The sequence below is a fragment of the Miniopterus schreibersii genome, assembly GCF_964146895.1.
Source record: "Miniopterus schreibersii genome assembly, chromosome: 2".
NCBI lineage: Eukaryota > Metazoa > Chordata > Mammalia > Chiroptera > Miniopteridae > Miniopterus > Miniopterus schreibersii.
In genome coordinates, this window is record NC_138102.1 from 35,944,520 (window position 1) to 35,957,002 (window position 12,483).

The 12,483-nt window shown below is 43.6% G+C and overlaps 1 protein-coding gene across 15 annotated transcripts in view; it reads left to right on the forward strand.

The window, feature by feature from the left end:
* Positions 1–12,483, forward strand: part of DOCK9 (dedicator of cytokinesis 9) — a 255,310-nt gene that overhangs the window by 218,795 nt on the left and 24,032 nt on the right. For 10 of the 15 annotated variants that reach the window (XM_081127277.1, XM_081127280.1, XM_081127281.1 and 7 more), the window contains 6 exons: positions 5,215–5,352; positions 5,459–5,641; positions 7,165–7,278; positions 7,398–7,613; positions 9,079–9,136; positions 11,533–11,639. In XM_081127277.1, coding sequence (XP_080983403.1) covers positions 5,215–5,352; positions 5,459–5,641; positions 7,165–7,278; positions 7,398–7,613; positions 9,079–9,136; positions 11,533–11,639 — 816 coding nt within the window. Of the gene's footprint in view, positions 1–5,214; positions 5,353–5,458; positions 5,642–7,164; positions 7,279–7,397; positions 7,614–9,078; positions 9,137–10,090; positions 10,232–11,532; positions 11,640–12,483 lie in introns of all 15 variants that reach the window. The other 5 variants (XM_081127275.1, XM_081127279.1, XM_081127278.1 and 2 more) reach the window with 2 other exon arrangements.

A 12,483-nucleotide genomic window follows, 5' to 3' on the forward strand; every position in this document is an offset into this window, starting at 1 on the left:
TGGTAGTGGTTGGAATTAGATATTTATTCAGCCCTGGCCAGTGTGGCTCAGTTGGTTGGAGCGTCATCTCATATACCAAAAGGTGGGACAGGTTCAATTCCCAGTCAGGGCACTGACCTGGGTTGCGGGTTCCATACCCAGTGGTGCCTACAGGAGACAACCAGTTGGTATTTCTCCCTCTCTCCCTTCCTTTCCCTAAAAATCAATGAAAACATCCTTGGTGAGGATTTTTAAAAAAAGAAGAAGCATTGAGTACAAACACATCCACCTTTTTAAATTTTGAAAAATCTGTTACATAGTAGTTAAGTAGTAGAAGCATTTTGGGGACAGAAAATAAAAGGTGATTTTGGCCTTATGTTTGGGTTTTAGGAAATAGTATTCAGGTAGGTGGAGGTGGTCTCTTTAGGCACCCTCTTGCTTAGGAACCTAATGCTCTCCATTCTTGCTAAACGATTACTTCTGTTTCCAGCACAGAAGGAGAAATGGAATGAGTATTAATATGCTATGAATATTGAAACACTGTGTTCATTTGCAAGGGTATTTGGAAAATACGACCTAACTCACTCTCTGCTTTGCTTATCTCCACTTCTTACAAAGCACATTTCTTTATTAGAGTAGAAATATTTACCCTGGTATCATGTCACTTTACCTATAATATGCCTTTATTCTTCTTAGTAGCCATGCTGTACTCATGTCCCCTGAGCTGTCATTACTAGGAACCCTGCCAAGAGACAAGGAAACACAGATCCTAATAGAATACTTGTGGGGGCAGCAGTGACTTATTGCAGGGAGTCTCCATTCTGGTGGCACTCAGAGTGTGGTTCCCAGGCTGCCAGGAACCACAGACCCTGGGAACTTATTAGAAACACAGATTCCCAGGCCCCAGCCCAGGCCGACTGACTCAAACTGGGGATGAGACTTGCTGTACTAGAACCATGTTTGGAACCTCTTTCTATATTCTTTTGGATATTTTTAGTTAAAAATGGTTATGTAAATAGGCAGTGAAGTTTTTAATGTGAATATTTGCCATTATACTTGCATCAGTGCCAACCATGAATTCTTAAGTTCAGAAAGTAGTTGTGACACTTTACTCTCTGCCTACAAATGAGCCGGGAGCCTGGAGCTGCAAGGCGGCTGCACATCTGCCTCGATGGATGGGGCAGAGGCACGTGCCGCGCAGGTATGGTCTGGCAGCACCGTGAGAAGAGTGACAGTTTCCTTACTAAGCAGCCTCTAGCTCTTACATGGCCCCCTTTAAATTGCTTGCTTCCTATGAAAGAAGAGTATTGGTCAGAGTTCCCATATCGCCAGTGTCTGGCCACCAAATAGGTTCTGACTCTCGAGAGAGAAACAACATCTGATAAACTGGTTGTAACTTTTATTAGCTGAATATCTTTGGGGACTTCATGTCTCCAGACCTAAGATTTCTCAATTGTAAGATTGGTAAAATAGTATCTGCCCCAGAGGGCTGTTGCTCATTTAAAGTGAGATGACCCTTGAAAGGGCCTACCGCTTTGCTGATATGGACCAGCCCCAATACACATGGGAGGCGGCCATGTATACAGAAATACCATGGGCTTAAATCCTAAGTCCACTGTTAGCCAGATTTTAAGCCTTGGGCAGGTCAATTTGACATCTCTGTATCCTGATTTCCTTACCTAGAACATGGCAGTTATGCCTAACGTGTGATGGATTGATTCTGTCAGAGTCTATGTCCCTGTGTGCAAAAAAGTTTGATGTTTTGAGCTGAGTACCCCCTCCCTGTTAAAAACTGGAAAATGGGCAAACATTATGGCATCAATGGATGTCATGCCAAGCTGTAGGCTTACCTGGCCTAGATTCCCAGGTTTATGACACTGGCACGGCAGCCACTGGGATCTTCCTTTGCAAATATTTAGTCAGCTAAGGCATCAGTTGGAGCATATCGGAAAAATTAAATTATTATATTGACTTAACTGACATAATTGTTTGGAGAAAAATCGTCTTCCACAGATACAGCCCCATTGTTTCTGATTTTCTTAATTGACTACATCTAATACATTGCCAAAGGCAATCAAGAAGTCATGTTCTTAATGAGAGAAAATATTTGAAAAGATTTAAGGCCTGAATTCTGGTTGTTATTATTATAGTAACTTCCTGCTATTTATTGAGTACCTTCTGAGCCTAAAGCATCAATCCTCACAACAGCCTGGCCTAGTAGATCTTCTTACCTCCCATGCTGGAGATGAGCAGATTGAGGCAGAGACAGGTTAGAAAATTTGCCCATGATCACTCCACAACTGGCCTGTCAAAGCCCTCGCTCTCCTCTAAGGAAGGGGTGTGTGTGTGTGTCAAGGTAGGTGAATGAGCTCTTGTAGGGGGGAAAATTGCCAGGTACTTACCAAATGCTGGTACGACACTAGGCATTTTCATGTTATCTCATTTAACACATAAAAGGGTGTGTCTGTAAACCAAGGTAGTTACCTGTAGAAAAATATGGTTCTTCTCTGGCTGATTCACAATGCCTGCTAACACTACCCCAAAACAATGCTGATCTTTAAATAATTAGACATATTTTTAATGTGTCCACAGATTTAACCTGAAATGTATTTTTAGCAATTCCATGTAGTGCCTTTTCTTGACCTGAGCCTCACAATGAGAGCCAGGACACGACAGTAAAGGGCTAGGAACAACCAGAGTGAGGAGCATTCGGGTAACCGGGGTCTTGCTGGGGAGTTTGTTTTTGGTTCCCACGACCATGGGCCTGGTCTGCAGAGACTCATGAGGTTTTAGGTCATCTTAGCAATGGGTGAGCATCTGCAACGGAAACAGCTCTTCCTTAACTAGACTTTTACAGTTATTTGTAAATCAGTGTACTAATAAAAATAAATGCCATATGACTAGGAAAGGTGCAGCTGCCTTGAATAGGTGTAGGTGTGGTTCCAGATGTCTCACGTGGGCATCCAAGGTTTATGTTTTTCTCTTGTTCCTGGATCTTTAAAAATTACTGATCTTGTGTGTTTTTCTCTGGAAGACCCATTTCCTTGAGGAGGCCACATCCAACAGTCAAACCTGAATCACATCAGACAATTCTGAGAATTATTTAGAACCTGTTCTCCACCTTATTGGTTGGGATAAGTCATGCCTTTCATATTATTCTTACATCTTACTTAATTTCCTGGGTGAAATTCTCCCGTCCTCACTCAAAGTCTATAAAGATAAAAAGGTGGAAATAATATACATTCCATGTGGTCATTTCTGAGTGCAAACATGAAGGGGGATGTTTGCTTTCCTTTTTTTACCTCCTGTGGGCCTTAGTGAATGTTCAAAACTTGTTTACATTTGGTTAGTGTCTATGACTTTCTAATTAATGAGAGGCGGAGAGACACAGGGAGAGAGGAAATTGATTAGAAAATTAAGGTAGGCCGGGTAAGTGGGGGAGTGTCCAGGAAAAAAGGTCCTTTAGCCCTTTAAATGAGGGCTTATTTATATCTTAGTGTAAGTGAGCTTTGAGATCAGAACTGAAGATCACTAAATCCTGAAAATGGGAAGCAAAACCTTGACCAGAGAGTGTGAAAGGAAAAAAATTCAACTCCAGAGGGAGGAACTTAAAGATGGGCCAATTCAGACAGCAGGACCAGGGTTCTCTTCTGGATCGCTCAGCAAAGCACGCTGAGAAAATAAAAGCTCACATCCAAATTCCCCCAAACCTTAATCCACCCATAATTAGGAAGGACCGTGGTTCCTGGGAAAGTGGCATTCACAGACAACAAACTATGTAAACAGTTCCCAAAACACTGGAAACAGCTTTTTTTTTTTTTTGGTGCCTGAACAGCTGCTCATGGTTGAGAATTGTATAATATTCACTTAATTAAAACACATTTTCTGCTCATTAAATTGCTTCTCTTTCACATGATGGAATTCAATACTGTGCCTCAGTGTTTCATGATATAGAGATCACTGTGAATTCTAGGCATCCTGCCAGCTGTGAATACATCTGTGAAACACTAAAAAACAGAACTTACTCCTTCAGTAAAATGTTTTTCCAACAATAAGATGTGGTAGCTCATTACTATTACTCCAGCCATAATTTGCTATGTCACAGAATTACTTGTATATAAGCTATCTTTGTTCATTTGGCTAAATTGTAAGATTGGTTTGAGATACTGGCCTCTTGACATTTTTTTATTATAGTCATGTTTGCCTACTTGGGCAAAGTTGCACGTGTGTACCCTCTCCCAAACACACACCTTTGTTCAGCCAGGCGTGTCTGTATTTGGAGATGCAGGTCTTTAGTGTGACACGTGTTTAAACACAGTGGCTGTATGCTGGGCTCTAGGTGGGTGACACCTCTGTCTATTGAGTATGAACAGCAGTCCATGGGAGTTAGCCAACCAGACTTAGAGGGTTTAATTAGTGTGAATTTGCTGCTGGTATGAAGGAATCTTGAAGGATGAAAATTAATTGTGATCCTCTCGTTCTGTCTTATCAAGTAAAATCCATGGCATGTCAAAATCCTGCTCGCTACCACTAACTGAACTAGACCAAAGTATGTCAGGTGTTTCCTATACCTGACCTCAAGTCATCACAGTAGCTGTGCGAGGTCAGTTTTAGGGTTGTCTGTTTTACAGATGAGAATGGTGAGGCCTGGTTTACTTCCAAATCCATGCACACGATAAATGGTGCCTAAGCAAAGCCTGCACGGTTTTCACCTTACCAAACTGATTATTCGTGGCTTATCAGAGTGCCTGAGGAGATGGGGGGACACCCTCACTTTCAGAAGACCTGTTTCATATACCTCACGTCAGTATTTTTTCCAGTCCATTAATTAGCCAACACCTGTAATGGCACGTTTTTGTTGGAATTAAAATGTCACAAACATTACCTTTGTATTAGTTGCTGGTGTGCAGTAAAAATAAGGAAATAAATAGAAGCCAAATCAGTACTGAGGACCAGTGGTCTTTTAAACCATCTTACAGTTTTCTGGAAAGTTTTGTAATTAGTCCCTCTTTTATAGGAAAAAAGTAAACTCTCAAGCATAAATTTTTAACAGGCTTATTTATAATACAAGAGGAATCTGGGCTTTCCTAGGGGATTAATGGCAGCATTCATTTAAATTATAATTTGTCTTACTTAGTACCTGGAAAATTTAACCTTTGAGCCTTAAAATTGTGTGAAACCTATGGGAGGTGTCTGATGTGTCTCACTAATCGGGCCATCCTTTTGTGTTTTAAGAACCAGCTCCTGGCTGACCACGGACATAATCCTCTCATGAAAAAAGTTTTTGATGTCTACCTGTGTTTTCTTCAAAAACATCAGTCTGAAACAGCTTTAAAAAATGTCTTCACTGCCTTAAGGTCATTAATTTATAAGGTAAGTTATTTCATCGGGGAGGTCATCATTGACCGGCGTACAGTTTCCTCTCGCACCTGGAGGTGAAGGGCTCGCTGACCGGGCCTCGGTTACCTGCTTTCTCTAGTTTCCCTCGACGTTCTACGAAGGGAGAGCCGACATGTGTGCCGCCCTGTGCTACGAGATCCTGAAGTTCTGTAACTCCAAGCTGAGCTCCATCAGGACCGAGGCCTCCCAGCTGCTCTACTTCCTGATGAGAAACAACTTCGACTACACTGGGAAGAAGTCCTTTGTGCGGACGCACTTGCAAGTGAGTGTAGCTTAGCTTTCCAGGGCACGTGTGCTCTGAAATTCTCGCTCAGCGGGAAAACTTCGAGTGTCATGCTTACCGATTTACCTCTGCACAAGCACTGCAAGATCCAGCCTCGAGGGGGAAACTTCCAAGTCACGTTGACGGGTTTGGTTTATTTCATTCTCCACCGTGTAAGATTTAGGCCCAGGATGTGTTTCTGTTGGTAAATTAACATTTACATACTGAATCAACATGAGACTGACCAAAAGCCCATTTGACCGTGATATGTTAGAATCTGTGTAAGGATGCCTCATAGTAACCATCTCAGGTACAACACAAAAAGTCCAAAGTGGTTCTTTTCTATCTTCCATCTACTGACACACACCTGTCTCTCCAGAGTTAAAATGTCCCAAGTTCTGTGCTCGGAACCATGCAAGATATTGAAAAGTCCTATGTATTTTTATAGTCACTCTTTTTCTGCAGACATATATAGGAGTGCTCTCGTCATCCCTGTGTCTATTCATTTATTTAAACAAGTATTTGTTGCTTGCAAAGTACATGCTAGGGTCCATGGATCCAACTATGAACAAAACAGAACCTTCTTTTGGCCCCCACGGAGTGTACTTCCAGCTGGAGGCTAGACAGACCCTGAAGCTCTTGCGGTGCCATGTGCCCAGGGCCGTAAGAGAGGGACGTTAGTGCACCAAAGAGGGGCATCTGGCTGGGGGCCCGAGGAGGCCTCCGAGAGGACGTGAAGGCCGAACGGTGCTTAGCAACCCAGGCGAAAGGGCCCATCCAGGGAACTGGAGAAGATGCTTACAGTAGAGCTGAGAATATGGGTGAGAACAAGTTGAGGAGGCGTCATTGCCTATTTGGAAGGATTGCCTGGACTCTGAGAGTGGATGGGGGGAGTTAATACCTTAATCTAGGGAGACCTTGGGGAAACCACTGTCAAATCTAGGCCAGAGAGGATGGTGTTCTGACCATTCATGGTGAGGTTAGCAGGAAGAGGGGGTTGGGTTGACAGTACTTTGTGATTGGCTGCATTTGGGTGTGGTGAAGGGAAAGGAGCAACTGAGGATGGCATGCATGCATTGTAGCTTGTGTAACTGCATAAAGGCAGTGCTATTCATTGACCCTAAAAAAGAAAGCTTCCCCCATAGCATAGTTAATGTGGATACTTTTGAACAGAAAACGCAAAGGACAGTCTGCTTATGGAAAGTTCAAACCAAAAACCAAGGAGGTAAATGCTAAGGTCTCTCTTTTTATTAGAGAAAGTGATAGGTGAGTAACTATCTGAGTGATACCAGCTTATCTGATTCTCATTCCTCCGCACTCTCCTGATTACCATTTTTCTATGCGAATAAGCTGCTTAATGATAGTTAATCACCTTCTGGAATAATTCTTGAAAGGAGTGATCCCTGCTCAAAACTCCCCCCTTGCCCTGTCTTCATGTACATCCTCACTGAAGGCAGGAGCTGAGCCTGGATGAGGAGTCATTGGAAGTTGAATTGATTTGCTCCCATTTGTTTGTCCCTAAGGTCATTATTTCCGTCAGCCAGCTGATAGCAGATGTTGTGGGGATCGGGGGAACCAGATTCCAGCAGTCCTTGTCTATCATCAACAACTGTGCCAACAGTGACAGGCTCATCAAGGTAGGTGGCCTGGTCCCATTGTCTTTTTCACCCCCAAGACTCTGCCTTATATCTACTATGTATGTGCACCGGCAGAGCACAGCTGAAAGCCACATGTCCTCCTTCCACCCTTGTTTCAGCACACCACCTTCGCCTCGGATGTGAAGGACTTGACCAAAAGGATACGCACGGTCCTCATGGCCACTGCACAGATGAAGGAGCACGAGAATGACCCGGAGATGCTGGTGGACCTCCAGTACAGTCTGGCCAAGTCCTACGCCAGCACGCCCGAGCTCCGGAAAACGTGGCTGGACAGCATGGCCAGGATCCACGTCAAAAACGGGGATCTCTCCGAGGTAGCCCTGCAAGCCTTTCCATTGGCGCTTTTGAGAAAACTATACCCCATTCACTAGGAGAAGCCAATGTTGAGAAAAATTTCCCAGTAATTAAAAGAAGACAATTATAAGTATGTGATACTTTAAACAGTGTTAGGCTCAGGGTTACTTCATAGTTATCTAAGCATTTTAATAATTTACCAAATAGTAAGGGGATATTTGTGTCACAAAAGAGCACTGTTTGAAAGCTCTTAGAAAACATCCATATTCATGCAGATGCCTGCTAATTTAAGTGCACTCGGTTTCTGCATCAAAAATCCTCTCTAGTTCTAAAATTCCTGTATTTATGATAAAATTAAAATTTCCTGTTATTAAGGTAATGCTAAGGCATGGGTTTTTCCTTTGGAGGTTGTCCATTTCCATCTGTGGACGTGGTAGATGTCAGAGGGCCCCCTTGTGTCCAGGGCTGCCGTGTTTCAGTAAGCAGGCAGTGTGGGGAGGAGTTGGGTGCGTGGGCTCCAGAGACGTGCTGAGTCCCAGATCCAACATTTACTGACTCTGTGACACTGAGCCAGTTTTTAACCCCTCTGTGCGTCAATGACATCATCTGTAAAATGGGGGGAAACAATAGGCTATAAGGCAAGTTCTGTGTTCCCATGTCCAGGGTTGTGCCTAAGGCATGTAGGCATGATCAATGATATTAACAAAGAAGCATAAACTTCTGTAATTGCTTAAATTGGTAAAATTATATTCTACGTCTGAAAAATTTTTAAACCATTTTTACATATTGATTATTCATGGAGTCCATTCTGTTTGACCATAACTTTAACTGTATGTTGGCAGTAATAAAAACAACTGCATGTTGTTAGTAGATGTAATTTTCCTCTCATTCTGACAAGAACCAAGGGGCTCAGGCATTAGCACTTATGGTAGGTTCATTTCTAACAGCTATCTTTGATTTTTATAGGACCCTGGTGACTTTTTTTTTTATCTTAAGGTTTTTATAATGTTATCCTTTAAGACTGAGGTATAATTTTGGTTTATAATTTTATGCTTGGAAGAAGTTACAACTTCAATTTTAAGTCCAGAGAAAACTATATTATCCGTTGAAATCTGAGTTCTCTCAGGATCTAGGAAGGCACGTGCCTTTTCTTCAAATGGTTATCTTTTCACTTTATGAGAAATGGTGCGGAAATCTTAAGAGTAAGAGAAAAAAAATGCCTTTTTTCTTTTACATCAAAATTTAATAACTAAATAGAAGCAAACCATAGCAAATTTATCACCAGTTATCTTAATTCACAATTTATTTCAAAATTTCAGTTTATGTGAATTGTTCCACATTTTCAAAAGATAAGATATCAGCTATTAGGGACACTAGTTGGTGCCTTGAGATCTAATATAAGTACATACAGTCATGAGATTTCTGTCTGCGGGCGTTTTGATCTGCTGTGTAAATGGTGATTCTGAGACATGTCTTTTATTACAGGCGGCAATGTGCTATGTCCATGTCACAGCCCTGGTGGCAGAATATCTCACACGGAAAGGTGAGGAATGATCCCTGTGTTTTATGAAATGCATATAAAACTGTACAAAGCAGCAAAGACAAGCAAGAGCTGTTGAGAAAGATTTGGAGGCGGGTGTGTGTGTGTGTGTGTGTGTGTGTGTGTGTGTCTGTACATGTCTGTGCCATATGCATTGTTTTGTTCCCAGTCATGACATTTCCTTGACTTGGCAGACACAGTGGAAATGCCAATATCAAAAAGAAAAGTGGATGGCTTATTGTCACATAACCTCTTACTGATGGCTCCATTTCCCAAAAATTAGTTAACGAGCTTTGCCTCTGGGTGTCCCTGACCAGCCAGTCTTGAGCTGAAGAGATTTTATTTTTCCCTTACGATTGTTCCCACTGGAACCGTTTATCAATCAAAAGACAGTCTTAATGGGAGCTCATCCGACAGCACTTTCTGGAATGCAGCCCAGTTGGCTTGATTGTGTGAGGAAGCAGCCTTGCTGGCTGGAACCTTGCCTCCCAGTGGAAGGAGAGGGCCCAGAGTGAATGGTACCCGTTTGTGTATTTCATATTTATTCCCAGATCAGCAGGCCATGAATCCTCTCATGTGTTCCTTTTGGTTAAACACCAGTTGCTCATTTTCATTTCAAAATCAGTGCAGCCTCTAATGGCTGCGTTTATTTCTGCAATGTAGAGGATCTTAGAAAAGTTGGCCGAGTGCATGTGGCCGAGCGCAGCAGCTCCAGATCTGCTAATGAGGAGTATGTTTACACAGTAAGAAATGACAGGAAGTCACAGATGCCCAGGCCAGTGAATTTCTGTATTTCTGGTGCAGCTGGCTATTTGGAATGAAATTTAAGGGAGTCTAGGCTTGCCATACATCAGAGCCTGAAAGAGAAAAAAATTAAGAAGGGCTCCAGATTCTCTTACTACCAGCACGATATCCTGTTAAGACCTATTGTCAGGTAATACATTTCCTCATGTTTAGAAGCAGACATAGCCCTCCGACGGGAGCCAACCCTCTCCCCCTACAGCTACAGCACCTGCCAGAGGAGGCGCCAGGGAGGTGAGCCTGAGGGTCGGCCTGGTCCCTGGGGCCCCAGCCGCCCCATCCACATGACACTCAGAGGTGTGGGGATTTTCTTTTCCAACTCTGCATGGATGGCCTTGGCTCTCCTTTCTCCCTTCTGTTCGTCGCCTCTCTGGTTCAGTGGGCAAGGAGAGGAGAGCGCTTTGGCCACCACTGTAGTAGTTCTACTGGAGTTAAATTGTACATTTCAGTGTCCTCTGTGGCCTAAATGTGGGTGGTTGGCTTTTGTAATTTTGCTTTTTGTATGTTGATGTACCCTCAAGCTCCTGGATTAATGCTTTCCATTTGTGTCCATAAAACAAAATCAAGGCTAAACTAGGAGAGTGGCAGAGACAACCCATGATGGCGCAGAAACCTTGACCAGTATTTAGCCGGAAAATCTCTGACTTTAGGACCTACTCCTTTAAGGCTTGATTTCAGAGTTCTGTGCATTCCTCTTTTCCCCAAAATATGGGAGGTCTGAATTCAAGTTTTGACTTCTGTTTTGCTTTATTGTGAGCAATGATCTCAGAATAGAGTAAAAGACATTGTAAGTACTTCTTCACTTGACTATTTTTGCCTAGCTGACATTGTCCAACTGACATAAAACTTTTCCCAGTGACTCCAAGATGAGTAGAGGCCCCAGATAGACCATTATTGCTATTACCTCATCCAGGTATTTATCCCAACTCCAACCTTATACCATTCCGGCCTAGAGAGCGGAGTGCCCGGCCCCTGAAGCATTCGTGCTTGCTGTGCTCCTGCTGTCCCCTCGTGGGGGAAAGAGGCCTCTCCTCACCCTAGACAGCCCGGGTGCAACCGGCTGAGACAGCCTCTCGGCTCAGCGCTGTGGCTGCTGAGTTACATCTTGGTTTTGTAGACTGCGTCATGAGGGAGAAGGGCAAGTTCTGTTTGGAGTTCTGGGTTACCCGCAGCCTGAGGGGGTGAGGCGACAGCTTGACGGAAGCAGAGTTATTTTGGGGTCCAAGACTCTTCTTTGATTGGCCTTGGCTTCTTTATTTTCCAGGCATCTGAACACATGTCATCTTATCAAACCAAAATACTGTTTATTGGTTGTTATTTTATAACTAAGTTGATTCAATACATATTTCAGTTCATTTACAGTTTAAAGACTGCATCCATTTTAATAAAGGCGGGTGAAAAATAAAGAGATGAGAAAAAGAAATAAACTGAGGAAACAAACAGTGGTCCCCAGGCTCCCATGGGAATGCTCTCCTGAGACAGAGCGGATTTCAAAATCGGTTGTCATTCAGTGCAAAAACACAGGGCAGGAGGACACCTCAAGGCTCATCCACTTCCAGGCGAATAACTCCCTCCCTCCCCTGCTGTCTCGCTTCTAGGCATGTTTAGACAGGGATGCACAGCCTTCAGGGTGATCACCCCAAACATCGAGGAGGAGGCCTCCATGATGGAAGACGTCGGCATGCAGGACGTGCATTTCAACGAGGTGAGTGCCCGGCCCGCGCGTGTTTTCAGTGACTTGAGTGCTTATGGTTTGCCCTACGAGGGCGTGGAACAGAGGCTTTTCTCTCTGCACCTGCCGGTGACACACTTTGTCTAACTAAAATAATGCTCCAGACACCCGAAACAGCAGCGGAAGATTCTGCCATTCTCCCTTTCTAGGAACCCCCCCTGGACTCTGGAAAGAGAGTTTGAGGAGCCAGTTAGTAGGCAAGTGAGGCCGAGAGGTCAAACTCTTGGGGCGAAAGGTCTAGCATCTTGGCCATAAAGTTTCTCATTCTTTCCAGCAATTAATTTCTCCAGTTCATGGGTTTTATTGCTGTTTTCATCTGACTTTTAAATCAGTGTCTCTGACACGAGACTTCTCCCCAGGGTCCCCAAACAGTGAAAGCCATGAGAGGCCAGACTGGGTTTGGGGGCAGGGCAGCCCCTGACCAGGCTCCAGGTCCTGCCCCCACCTGTGCTCTGTAGCCCTTATTCTGCACCGTTACTGAGACCACCCTGTCCCGCCCCCCGCAGCAACCAGAAAGCTCGACATCAGATCACTCTAGCAATTTCTGTGCGTTGCCAAAACAAGGATCACCTTGCAGCTACTTATCTGTAACTAGAGTTTTGAAATGAAGCTAGAAATTTGAATAAATGCCAGTTTTCTGCTTGTGTTCCCTGAATTTCCTCTTTCTTGACTATGTGCCAGGAGGGTTTTTCTCAGGTGCCCTTCCTCTCCTCCACGCTGGGCAGAATGGAACAGTCAAGGGAAAGCTTTTTAGTCCTGCCCATCTTTTAAGGAAAAGTAAAATTGTCTGTTTCTTCATGTTGAAAGAAAGAACAGA